At 33.3% G+C, this 13600-nt stretch overlaps 3 protein-coding genes across 3 annotated transcripts; 1 reads left to right on the top strand and 2 right to left on the bottom strand.

The window, feature by feature from the left end:
- Positions 1 to 92: 92 nt before the first annotated feature.
- Positions 93 to 5673, bottom strand: PGO_145010 (hypothetical protein, conserved; the record flags this gene model as incomplete). The annotated part of the gene is made up of 17 exons (XM_028690491.1): positions 93 to 1364; positions 1537 to 1601; positions 1748 to 1852; positions 1998 to 2081; positions 2250 to 2331; positions 2502 to 2589; positions 2852 to 2936; positions 3107 to 3178; positions 3342 to 3396; positions 3575 to 3667; positions 3777 to 3830; positions 4048 to 4103; positions 4294 to 4341; positions 4652 to 4707; positions 4838 to 4944; positions 5128 to 5226; positions 5422 to 5673. 17 exons carry the CDS (start codon positions 5671 to 5673, stop codon positions 93 to 95), a joined length of 2673 nt encoding a protein of 890 aa, XP_028546292.1.
- Positions 5674 to 6831: 1158 nt separating this feature from the next.
- Positions 6832 to 7968, bottom strand: PGO_145000 (hypothetical protein, conserved; the record flags this gene model as incomplete). Its single annotated transcript, XM_028690490.1, has 1 exon — positions 6832 to 7968. One exon carries the CDS (start codon positions 7966 to 7968, stop codon positions 6832 to 6834), a length of 1137 nt encoding a protein of 378 aa, XP_028546291.1.
- Positions 7969 to 8901: 933 nt separating this feature from the next.
- Positions 8902 to 11887, top strand: PGO_144990 (F-box domain containing protein; the record flags this gene model as incomplete). The annotated part of the gene is made up of 2 exons (XM_028690489.1): positions 8902 to 9181; positions 9363 to 11887. The coding sequence occupies 2 exons, from the start codon at positions 8902 to 8904 to the stop codon at positions 11885 to 11887; spliced, it is 2805 nt and encodes a 934-aa protein (XP_028546290.1).
- Between the last annotated feature and the right edge of the window lie 1713 nt (positions 11888 to 13600).

Below are 13600 nucleotides of genomic sequence, written 5' to 3'. Positions count from 1 at the left end.
GGATGATAGTGAGGGGTAGGAAAAATGATTGTTACTGTGTACCCTCAGCCTGCCCGCTTCCCCATGATTGTTTAGTCTGTTTTAAGTTCAATTTATCGTAGAATTTGTCCATTTTTTCGGACCTTGGCTTCTATGAGAAGAACCCGTTTATACAAATCTATAACATTAAGAGACTTAATAAAGTTGAAAAGGTGAAAGATTTGCAACTTCTCGAGGTACAAGCAATTAATTTTATAAGTAGCGATTACATCAAAGAGAGTTAAAGCAGAGTATATAAAATTTTTATCATTAGAGTGAATATATATTTCCTTAATAATGAGTGCAGATAATTGGGTACATACTTGTTCCTTGCTTTTGTATCCATATTGTAGAATTTGTTTAAAAAAATAAATTAATTTAATTTTTTCAAAATGAAGAATATCTGTTGTCTGATAAGTAAAAATTGCAACTTCAACAAGTCCAATATAATGAGATAATAAAAATTTACAATATTTTTTATTATAATTACAGATATGTCCAATTACACAAAATATATTTATACATATTTCCTTTTTTAATTTCAAATTGATAAAATATATATTAAAAAGTATATCCAACATGTGAATAAGTATCCCGTTGTTTATTACACTTTGACACATATATTTATTTTTACTTAAATTTATGTATAGTAAAATAATCTTATCAATAATGTTATAATCATTTGACAAAATTAACAAATTACATATTTTGTCGATATTTAATTTTATTAAAAAATTCTTGGCCTCTTCATTATTATTTGTTATATTTATTAATATGCTTAAAATTAAAATGCACAAATTTTTTTTTTTTTTTTTTTTTTTTTCTTCACATATTCTTACAAGAAAGTATACTATAGAATTTATTAAAGTGTCATCATATTTATATTTATAATTCTTGGAAAATATTAATAAATTCTTTAAAATCTTTTTTTTTATTTTTATATTTACTCCATACCTCAAAATATATGCTATAATGTGCTTATAATTATTATCATTTTGATATTGAATGAATTTGTTGATGTATCCACACTGGTGCAGATGATATAGCATAAAATCATTTATCGAATATTTATTGCTTTCTAGAAGTTCTTCTATTTGTATCCGGGCTGTTGTTCCTTTTACAATTTCTTCTGTAAATCCCGTTGTGATTTGTTTGGCATCGTTTGTTTTACCTTCACTCCATTTTGCCCCTCTCTCCATCTCATTCAAAATTTCCTCTTTCTGAGGAATTGCTCCCACACGAACTTCTTCTACTTCCCGAAGTAGTTCTAGACAATCTTTCCTGTAATCCATCAAGTAATCCCGTTCACGTAGGTGCAGTAGAAAGTTTATGATTTCATCCAAGGCCTGTATAAAAAAAAAAAAAAAAAAAAAAGTTAGAAATTAGAAGGGGGTGTTGCTGCCATTGTACAGTAATGGTGCACAAAAATATGTGTGCTCGATGCTGTCTCCTTTGTGTAGCTAAGCTTCTTCTTCAATTTTGTTGTAACCATGAACCCTGGTTGCAGTACCGCCCTACCATTTTGTTATCTTCACTAATGACGATCGCACCATTTGTCAAATCCGTTACATTGAACTTGTCCGCTATCGAATGGGAGAAAAAGGTGAATTATTGCAAAAGAAAGGATAAAAACAAGAAAAAAAAAAAAAAAAAAAAAAAAAAAAATCTTAATGTGAAGAGGTTAAGTCTATTTTTAAACTTCTCATCTAGATATATTTTTTATGCCTACATAAAAAACCCGAATCTAGACAGTAAAGAAGGTAATCTGTAAGTCGGTGCAGGATTCTATTAATTTTTATTTTTTCTCTTCTGTGAGTGTCCAGTAGATTCACACCTATCATATGATAAAGCAATCCGGGGAAAGGGAAATGGTGGTGGTGGTAATGATGATGATGATGAGAAGAAAATATTCTCAGATAAACCTCTATATGAGTTATGCAACTGTTGAAATTATTCATGTGACATAACGTAGAATCTACCTGAAATCCTATTCAATATAACATTTAGAAGGTACTCTAAATTTCTCTCCACTTTTGTGTCTTCTCCAAGGAATTCCAACAAATCTGTAAAAAAAAAGAAGGAAAAAATGGAAAAAAAAAAAAAAATATTATAAGTTTAATTTTTTTTTTTTCAGATTTAACATAATTTTTGTCGTGTAAATAGAGATACAGCTCCTGATTATCAAAATGTACATATTCTCAGTTTAAGGAAGAGATACTCTTGAAACATACCAGAACTTATCATTACGTTTCCTTCCTTAAGAATCACCAACATGGACTTGAAAAATATCTTTATGCAATCGAAGTAAGATGGCTAACATTGGAAGGAATGTGTAACGCATATACGTGTGTGTAATATTGCGACCATTGTTAAGAGTTGTACTCATATCCAAAAGTCCCCTTTTTGTGCTTCTACACAGGTGCAGCAGTGTATATGTACACCTGTGCACAAATTAATTCCGTATGATCAAAATGCACTCGTACTTTTATTTTTAAGCGTGATTCGAAATATTCATATATATCAGAGTTGTATAGCAGGGCATCTACTTGAACTTGTATTAAGTTGGCGTAGCTAAATATGAATGAAAAAAAAAAAAAAAAAAGAAAGGGTAAATTTGCTTATGAAATGGTATGTTCATTAGCAGAAAGGACATAGATCTTATCAAACCCTTTTAGACAATGGTTTCTCCCCTTAGAGGTGGCGTTATCTACTTTCACGGGTTCATGCAAAGGTGTGCATTCATCCGTTCGATCACTTTGTATGTACATATGTATATCTACACACACATACATATATATATACGCACGTGTGTATGTATGTGTGTATCCCTTACAATGTGTTGTGAATATCATTGGATGTGAATGAATTAGCCACCACATACACCTCTGCAAACAAGTCCTTATCGGTTACGTCGAACTCTGAAGTGGGAGGGGATGGAGGCGGAGGAATCAAAAAGAAAACGAGTTGAAGTGAAACACACGTGCTGAATGACAGGCACATGCATGATGGTTATGAACACATTGGATATATAAACATGTGTGAAAATTCGCGAATGCCAGTATCCGTGGAAGTAGTTGTTCAAACTAACCTTGTTGGCTCTGGTGTGATATTTTAAATGTGATAAATATATCTTGGCTCTTGTCGAGGAGAGGAGGTATGACTGTCGTTTTGGAAAGAGGAAATATATGTTCATTCAGCGTGCTAGACATAACGCATGAGGAAACTTGAGAGACTCACTATTACGTACATGGCCATACTAAGGAATATTACCCAACATGTATACACAAGTATATACACATACACATATTACATGTTAAACTTACATGACCTCCTAAATATTATGCAAACAATGGTATGGGTCTCGTTCTTCAAATAAATCTGAATAGGTAAAGTGTGCCGTGTGGAGGTATATAAGCCAGCGTTCACACAATATGTGGTTGGTACATTCATATATATATATATATGTACACATATATCTGGACGTGCATATATGTATTTACACAAGGAATAGCCAATGCATTCTGCTTCCTCCAAAAAAACGAATTTAAAGCTTAACCTCATATCCCGACCACTTAGCCAGATCATCTGATAAGTTCATCTTTTTATAATAAAAATTTTTCCGTATGATAAGTGGAATTTTGGCATCGTTCTACAAAGAGATGGAAATGTGGGGGGAGAGGTGTGCAAATAGGTACTCTTATAGATGGACTTCTACGTATTCTTATGCATATACATATGTATGTAACTCATGTAATTACAATTAAAAAATCCAGATGATTTCTCGCCAGTTGATATATATTGTTGTCGTCCGTCTGCATAGGTGTTAATTTTTAAGCAAACATGTGCAAAAAGGAATATGATATGGAACGGCTATGTGAACACGTGGAACGTCAATTTCACCCTGGTGAGGTATCTCGCCATGTGTGCGTGTGCATATATGCATATATGCATATGCATATACATATATATATATATATATATATATTTATTCATTTCTTTATCATCCTTATTTCATTCTATTTTGGTAACCCCATCCAACTGGATCATGCTTTTTTGGTCGTCTATCTTTATGCATATTTCGATTCCTATTTTGTAAAAAAAAAAAAGGAATAATGGAAAATGGAAAAAAAAAAAGAAAAAAAAAATATGAACAAGTCAGAAAAAGACATTTTAGCTAGCTCTTAAAAAGTTGCTATTATTCCGCTCTAAAGGTGACAATTTTCAAGTGAAAAATTTCGTATTCCACGTATTTTTATGTCCATCACTCTCCTTTACCTCTGTGGTCAATATAAAAGGCACTCTCGCTTGAAACGAATGCAAAGTCTTGTCAGGAAAAAAAAAAAAAAAAAATATAACATTTGGGAGTATATTATAACAGATGAGAATATATTATGACATATTTGTACATATTAGAATAGGTTAGAATAGGTTAGGGGATACGTTCGAAAAAGCACATAATGGATTGCAAAAAAAATATTATGAACAGTTCAGGTTAGAATTTTTAAAGCGTTTGAAAAAGGAAAGGAAAGGCAGTTACTCGTCATCGCTACGCTAACACGGTGTCATGCTAATGCGCTGGAAAAAAAATAGATCAAGCACAACGTTGTAATTTTTTTTCTGTAGGAATGCTAACTTTGAAAGGACTTGTGAATGAAGAAGAAGTAATTATCAATTATAACTTTTCTGTATCTGTCGAGGAAAGGGACTCACGGTTGTATGTGTGAACTGAGAGAGTAAGCATCCTCAAAGTAGTTCGTATCAAAGTAGTTATCCACGGAGCAGTTTTCGCGTGTCACCACACATGTAGTTTTCAACAAACCCGATAAATGGCTGCACGGAAAGATCAACCTTTCTCAGTTGAGAATTTTGACGTGTTCTGCTGCATCTCTCCTCGTATGTTTCCTTTGTAATTGGCATGTGAATGATCTTGGAGGACACAATAGTGGTGGTAACAGGGGAAGGGGAAAGTGAATTTTTGTGTTTATTTAGCATGTTTTGTAGAAATGTATATACATGTATATGTATATATATGTACACTTAAGTGTGCGCATGCACGTGGGCAATCGCTAGAGAACAATCGTTTGTGTCTTTTTTTTTTTTTTTCCTGACCATGTTCAGGTTGAACATGTAGTAAGTACTGTATGCAACACATAATTGATTGATGAGGATGTTCTTGTTTATTCCCTTTATGCCTATGTCATTAATAGCCTATTAAGGAGAAGTGGGAGGCCAGCGCGTGAATATAAGGTATAGGTGGGAGGACAGGATCGGACAATATATATACATATATATATATATATATATATATATATAACTAAATTGAGTAGTAATGGGAAATTTAATACACACTCATTCATATATATATTTTTACACGCATGCACAAGTGAAGAATTAATCCCTTACTGAATCAGCCTTCAAATTGATGTGAATATAATTTGATTTGTCGCACAGATATATCTGCTGAATGTCACAGAAAAATATTCTGAACTGCACTTCATAGAAATCTTTCTCATAAAAAATTAAATTATCATAAGAAATTAACATATAATATTTCCCCCTTTTTCTATAGTTCACTAAATTTTTGCATTTCACAAATTCAAAATGGAGGACTAGTGCGTTGACAGACTTACTGAGGCTTCGTCGCAGGTAGCACATTTTTTCGTCTGCGGGCGAGGGAGGGGCCGCGACATGGTCCAGGCGAGGAAGAAAATGTGGACGAAAAGGGGAGTAAAACGTGGAGATAAACGTGGAATAAAACGTGGACGACAGAAAAGTGGGTCCAAACAGGAACGTGGTAAACGGTTGCATAAGGAGCAAACTGACAAAACTGCTAACTGTCCCTACAACTCATATAGGTGGGCGCGCAGGACGGAATCAGTTAATATTTTCATAACTCAAAAAATTATTAATTTTTTTTTTTTTTTTTTTTTTTTTTTACCTGAACAGCAATATTTAAATTTTACACTTTAACTAAAATGCATTTTTCATTTATAATTTATTCAAGTTGTGACTAAAAAAATTGTAACAAAAAGGTAGCGAAAGCCTTTTGATCAAATCGCAATACTTCAAAATGAATAAAACTGAAGAGTTACACATTAAGAAATGAAAAGAAATGAAGACTAGTTCCTAAATCTGATTAACTGAAAAAAAAAAAAAAAAAGAAATTTGTGCCTAATACATAGTGTGGAAATGGGAAAAATTTGCGACCACGACGAGTTAGCGCCATGTGTGCATATACACATGCGCGTACAGAAAAAAAAAATAAAAAAATGAAATAAGCTTAAATAGAACAATATAAATGAAATAACGCAAAAGAAATAACGCAAAAGAAATAACGTAAAAGAAATATCTTAAATGAAATAACTTAAATGAAATAACTTAAAAGAAATATCGCAAATAAATAACCATGAGCCAAATGGTACATTCCTTGGAACGCAATGGAAATAACGGAAGCATGCTATCGATTTGTTCATTTCCCGGGAATGTTCCTTTGGCCTTATGTAAATGTTCATGTCATGCCTTATACACATTGCAACCTTGATGAATGTGTGACATGAAAGTGTAAATTCCTCCAATGTTATGCAAGCATATATATAACAAAATCACACAACAAGGGAAACAGTATAAATATGAGACTGTGTTAAAAAAAAAAAAAAAAAAGTGTATCTCATTTCTCTCTCGTATTGTTTGACTTTTTTAATCGTCAAAAAGGGTGGTGGTGGTGAGATAGACACATGATGAGATGCACATCCACTTTTGCACCACCTCTTCCGAATAGTGTAAGAGTTTCTCTCACTTCAGCATAGGTAGTAACTAAATAGTGAGAAGAACATTATAGAGGTAATGAGAAGCCTCCCTGGTAAACAATCCCTTTATGTGATACCTGACATAACAGCAATCATCTACAAGAAGTAAAGATGGTAACATGTCATTAGAGTTGGAAGAAGCAACTGTTCTACTACCAGGCAAGAGTAGAGTATCTTCATCTTCAACACTTATTCTCTCATTTATAAAAAGAAAATTGTTCGTACTAAAATAATTCTCTCTTAAATTTTGTGCGATTTTTTTACTGAAATATGTTGATATGATATATTTGTATGGTGAAACATAACAGTAGTAGATATTAATTGGTTTCTGTTTTTCTTTCAGTTTTATAAAATTGCCTCCTTTAAACATTTGCATTTTCTGTTTCTCCTGATTTGATCCCTCGTGTGAACGTAGGTCATCTATTCCATTCTGAGTATGGGAGGTCTTCTTCTGATACGAGAAATCATTCAAATATTTTTCCATCTCGTGCACGTGGCTTGTGTCTGTGAACAGATAAAGGAGACTATTCTTTTTGTACAGAATGTCAAATAGATTTTTCCGCTTGATAAATTCATTATGGTGTGTTGTTGATAAGTTGAGACATTCCTTATTGCTGTAGTTACTGTTAGAGGATCTCCCTCTGACAGTTTCTTCTGAGGATGATCCAACGGTAGGGAAGCAATTCACATACAAATTGCTGCTTATCCTATCACTATACAAGGACTTTTTAATTTTTGTCGAATATAAAAAAGCATTTTCACCTCCATCACTCATTTTATAAAACATATCATGTTCATATTTTTTCACATCATAAGAAATAAACTTGAATAACTTCCTTCTTTTCGTTAAGTATGAACAGAACGTGTCTTGATCGATTTGGAATTTGTTTATATCTTTTCCCTTTGTATTGTAAACACTGATGTTGTTCTTGTTACTATTTTCCATAAATCTTAACGGGAAATCATCACTCTTTTCCTTTTTTTTTTTCAAAATGACATCATTCTCTCCTTCCCTCCTGGAGTGTAAGCAAGAGAAAAGAAAAAAAAAATTGTTTTTCCTTTTTTCAGCCCGTGCTTGTGCCATGTCGTAATTCACCTTGGCAATTTTCGAAAAGGAAAAAATGCTTCTTTTTCTTTGCGCCATTGTGGAAATCTAAAATTGGGCAAGAAAAAAGGGGTAGCGGTAAAATATGGTAAGAAAAAGAAAGGAGCTACAGAAATAATCAAACTCGACATCCCTGCTGACGTGTTATCTAAATTTGGTGTGCGATGAATGTTCCCAAAAAAAAAAAAAAAAAAAAAAAGAGAGAGAAAGCTCGTAAAAAGATGGACAAAGAAAGAAAAAAAAAAAAAAAAAAAAAAAAAATACGCGGTAAGGGGAAGACTACAAAAAATGAGGAGGCAGAGGGAAAATCTCCCTCTTGCCCGCGGGGTGGAAAAAAAAAAAAAAAAAAAAAAAAAAAAAAACAAGTGATGTCATATAAGCTATCACGCGAGAGAAGAGGATTTTTCCCGTGCACACTTAAATTTGGAAATTTTTTTTTTTTTTTTTTTTTTTTTTCAGTCTGTTCTCAGTTATGTTTTAATTTTTTTAAGTTTTTTTTCTGAGTTCTTTTTCTTTTTCTTTTTATTTTATTTTTAAGAGCATTTGATTATTCGATTATTTATTCATCAGTTCGGCAATTTGTTTTGCATTGCTATCCGTCTGTTGGCTATCCGTCTGTTGGCTACCCATCTGTTGGCTACCCATCTGTTGATACCCATCTGTTGGCTACCCATCTGATTGATTATTTGTTAACTTATTTTTATTCCTTATTTATGTGCTAACGTACGTCTATGCACAGTTACCCGCGCATTTCATGACACCTTTTTTCACACCATTTTTCACACCTTTTTACACACCTTTTTACACACATTTTATCGCACTTTTTACACACATTAAATCGCCTATTTTGTCGGGTACTGTGCCTCATATCTCACATCTCACATCTCACATCACACATCACACATTTTTATCACTCCTTTTTTGCGTAACCTCCTCGGCGAACATTTCGTCATCGCACGCCCCAGAGAAATAATGCAAAAGGGAAATGATGGACACCTGCTCGTGGGAATTTCCAGTGATACATTTCTGAACATAACAAAATATTTAACAATCAATGAAACGCTGAAATTGAAGCTTGTTTGCAAACATTTTCATGAGTATATAAAAGATGAAAAGGCTTTTTATTTAAACGAATGGCTCAACCTGAACAATTACATCAAATTTGTCCGTTTTGTGAACCCCGATAAGTTTAGTGCATTCATCCTCTCCCTTTTAAACGATGAAAAAAATGTCTACCAAAGTCCTTTCTGTGGTATGATCCAGCATATACCATGTTAATCGGAAAGCAGTCGCTGTTAACCCATGCAACGTGTGTAACGTGTGTAACACGTGATTCATTTACATGTCTTCATTCCAGCTTGCAACATAGATAACCAAATCGCTTACCTTACATTACTACCTGCCCAACACCTTACACCACTTTCCCTTTATAGTTAGAAAGAGCCTCGAATTTGGAATCGAGAAGAAGCAGTTGATTTTGCATGACAAATCGTTTTTAAAAAAAATAACGTTGAAAGGAGATTTTTTGAGAAATGCAAATTTTTATGATATCAGCTTATTGATAAATGCACATGCGAGAACTCTTGAAGAATTACACATTCATGGTCTGAATGATGTGAATTGTCCTTTGATAATTTACTCAAATTATGGAATACTTTTCGAGTTTCTATCGAAAGAAGTTCTGATGAATAATTTATCACTTAATTGTGTAAGCAAGAGTAACTTGAAATATATTCAACATTTGTTGCTTCATCAGAAAGGAAGACTAAGAACCAAAAGGAAAAAAAATGCAACAAGTGGTTTGGGAGAGGCAGGGAGAGATGCCAATAAATGTAAAAACTGCCATAAGTTCAGTATATTCCACGTCGAAGAAGAAAATGCGGGCGAAGAAGAGCACAGTGGCATGGAGGAAGTAAGAGATAAAAATTGGAAAAATAAAAAAGGGCAATTAAACAGGGAATGTGGTGAAGAGGAGTCGATGGAAGACGAGAGATGGGAAAGAGAACCGATGGAAGACGAGAAGTGGGAAAACGAACCGATAGAAGACGAGAAGTGGGAAAGAGAACCGATGGAAGACGAGAAGTGGGAAAGAGAACCGATGGAAGACGAGAAGTGGGAACGCGAACCGATGGAAAACGAGAAATGGGAACGCGAACCGATGGAAAACGAGAAATGGGAACGCGAACCGATGGAAGACGAGAAGTGGGAAAGCGAATCGATGGAGAACGAATCAATAAAAGATGATCCATCTGGAGAGGAATCGTGGCTGAGTGACAACTACAACTTTTGCAACTGCAAATCAAGATACATGAACCAGCTAAGTAGAGGAAAAAAGATACACATTATATGTGAGCATATCAGCATAGTATACAATCGGGATATGAAATGTTTTGAAACAATAAAAAATTACAAGCAGAAAATGCACTTAAGTCATTATGTAAACAATTTAAATATATTGAAGATTTTAAATTTATCAGGAATTCAAAGTTACGATATGATAGAAATGCTCATCTCAGTGCATTTACCAAAGTTAAAGACACTAAACATTTCATGCTATGATTATTTCTTTTATTTCTATCACATGCTTATTTCTATGTTTCTCTATGGAAATGGAAAGGAAGTATTTTCTCGATATCTAAATTTAAAAAAAATGCAAAGTTGCAGAGATAATAACAATGGAAAAAAAGTAGAAAACAGTTTTTTACAGTCCAGCAAAGAAATGTATGAATTTATGAAACAAACAGATGAAGAAGTAATTGAAGCCAACAATATTTCAACCACTTTCCAAAAAAGGTATGAACAGGATGCTATAAATTACTATGAATATAATGTGACTAACAATGCGAAGAAAATTTTTTTCACCCCAAAATATAAGGATAAAATATGCAACGTCGGGGTGAACCAGCCAGTGCATTATGCGGATGGCACTTACATACGACAGGATTCAGATGCAGAAAATGTAGTTCATCCTGTCATTTACCACAAGGTGGGTTCTACAGAGAGTAGCTGTAGTGGTGGTAGTGGCTGTAGTGGCGGTAGTGGCGGTAGTGAAAATGGTGTAGACAAGGCATGCACCAGCATTCGCAGCATAGGAAGTGCTGAAGAAATCGTGGACAAGAAATTTGGAACCACAGGAAGTAACGGAAGTATGGAAAGAGATTACTACCATGATTCGTGGGTATGTCATGTGCAAAGGGAGAAAAGGAGATGTGATGAAGAGGACGAAGGAAAAATGAAGACACTGAAGAGAGGAGGATACATTTGGCTAGTAGAAAATCATAAGCACAAGAAAAACGTAAGCATAGAAATATTATACTTATTTAAAAACATAATCGAAAAAGAAGAAAAGAAAGGAAGAAAAAATATTATATGTTTATTGAATAATTTAAATATAGAACATTTTTCATTATTCAATTACGGGCTTAGTAGTCCCTTTTTATGGTTATTATTACTTATAAGATGTGAGAATTTAAAAACAGTTGCTATATTAGATTTATGCTTATCACATTTATTATCGGCATTAACATTTTTAGAAGCATATTTAAAGCAAAACTTATTTAACTTTCAAGGAATGATGAGAAGAAGAAGAAAGCGAATGGGAAGCATATACTTCAGATTTAACGATGAAGAAGAAATTCATTTTGTGAATCAAATGTACACAAATATTATAAACGAATTAAACTTGTCCAATTTTACACCCAAAAAAAATAAAGTTCTTCACATAGTCATATATGTGTATAATAATAAAAAAGAAAACAAACAGTTTATTAAATACATAAGAAAAATTTCAAGATCCCTGTGGAGATGTAATTATGTCGTTCACTATTCTATCCAATATTACAAGTACAAATATTTTAACTGCTACTTTGATATTGACAATTTGTACAGAGACTACGTTATTAACATTTTATTAACAAATCATAAACTTAATCAGAAGCTGCTGCACCATCACCGATAAGTGTTTTCTCTGGGCTACGTCATTCCAAAGAGCCTCGCAGGGAGGCACACAGAAAAGGCAGTTCCTGAGGCGAAGAAGTGGGGTGCAAACACACACATACGTGCGTACATACGTGCGTACATACGTGCGTACATACGTGCATACATATATGCATACATACATACACACCATTGGTTTAAAAAAAAGAAGCAATTATACCTCCATCTGCACAGACAGAGAGAATAAAAGAGAAGGAGAGGAAGAAAATGGAAAACTAGACAGTGAGTTCCTCTCTCTCCTACATTTTTGATTTCTCCTCCTCTACAAACACGCACGTCGGAATTTTTTTGTTTGACCAAGGCTTTGCAAAATAATTTTCGGGTCCGCCTTGTGAGGCATACTATCTCCTTCGAAATTTTTTAGTGTTTGCCAAGTGGGGAAAACATTATGTACATTCAACGTGTCACTCACAAGCCACATCGGCTCGATAGAGAATCTTACCCTCTCCTTACCGTTCTTTTTCTATCCTTTTTATTTAAATTTTTTTTAAAAAATTTTTTTTAAAATTTTTAATGTTTCACTTTTTTTTTTCGTTCCCTTTAAATTTTCAACCTTTCCTCCGCTATTATTATTTTATTATATTTTTTTTTTTTTTTTTTTTTTTTTGGTGTAAAGAAAACTCTTTTAAATGATGCTCGTGTTCTTTCCTCGTTTCTCTTTTTCATGTAATTTTAAATGCGCCGTATGTATGTGTGTGTGCACATATAGACATACAATTTTCAGACCACACGAATGTAAAGATGTGAAGTAATTCGTGCACAGTTATTAAATCTTTTCATCTTTTTTTTTCTATTTTTTCGTTTTTCCATTTTTTCGTGTTTTCGTTTTTTTCGTTTTTCCATTTTTTCGTTTTTCCATTTTTTCGTGTTTTCGTTTTTTCGTTTTTCCATTTTTTCGTTTTTCCATTTTTTCGTTTTTCCATTTTTTCGTCTCTTTCGTTTTTTCGTTTTTCTCCTTTCCCTTTTTTTTTCTCTTTCAAAATTAGGATTGTCACCCATGTAGCAAAGTCTATTAAAAGGTATTCACGCATACATACACATACAGACATGCATCTGTGCATATACACATGCCTTTCCTCCCGTTAAACCAGTTTTGAAGCGCATAACTAATACCACTTCAAATGTGGTTTTAACGCCATTGGGTCGAATGTAGGTATGTCCATGAGTCTGCGTATGTGTGTTTACGCATGTATAACAACACATATGAACACATATATCAACGCGTACATATCAACACGGACATGTCAACACGTACATATCAACACATATGTATCTACACGTGTTTATCTACAATGGTATGCGCAAAATGTAGGATGGTGGGTTGAGAGAACGAGGTTAACAACACATTGCCATCTAGATGAAATTCGTGAGAATGGGAAAATCTGCTAACGATGTTGTGTATTGCTTACATATGCGTGCATTAAAAAAAGTTCATCAAAAAAAAAAACAAAAAAAGGGTTGTGAAAACATTTTAAAATATTCCTTTCGATGAGATATCTTACTTTGCCCAACAAATGGGAATGGGAGTTCTCTTTTTTGCCTTTATTTTTCCCTTTCATTTTTTTTTTGCCTTTTTTTCAACTCATCCAATGGTGCGTAAATTATTATCATTAAAATTGTATGGCCCTGGAATGTATACATATATTTATACATATATGCGCGTTTTTTTTTTTTT

Source organism: Plasmodium gonderi (assembly GCF_002157705.1).
Source record: "Plasmodium gonderi DNA, contig: Chr14, whole genome shotgun sequence".
NCBI classification, from domain to species: Eukaryota; Apicomplexa; class Aconoidasida; order Haemosporida; family Plasmodiidae; genus Plasmodium; species Plasmodium gonderi.
The sequence above is the reverse complement of the archived record's forward strand: the minus strand, read 5'-3'. Positions and strand labels throughout refer to the sequence as shown.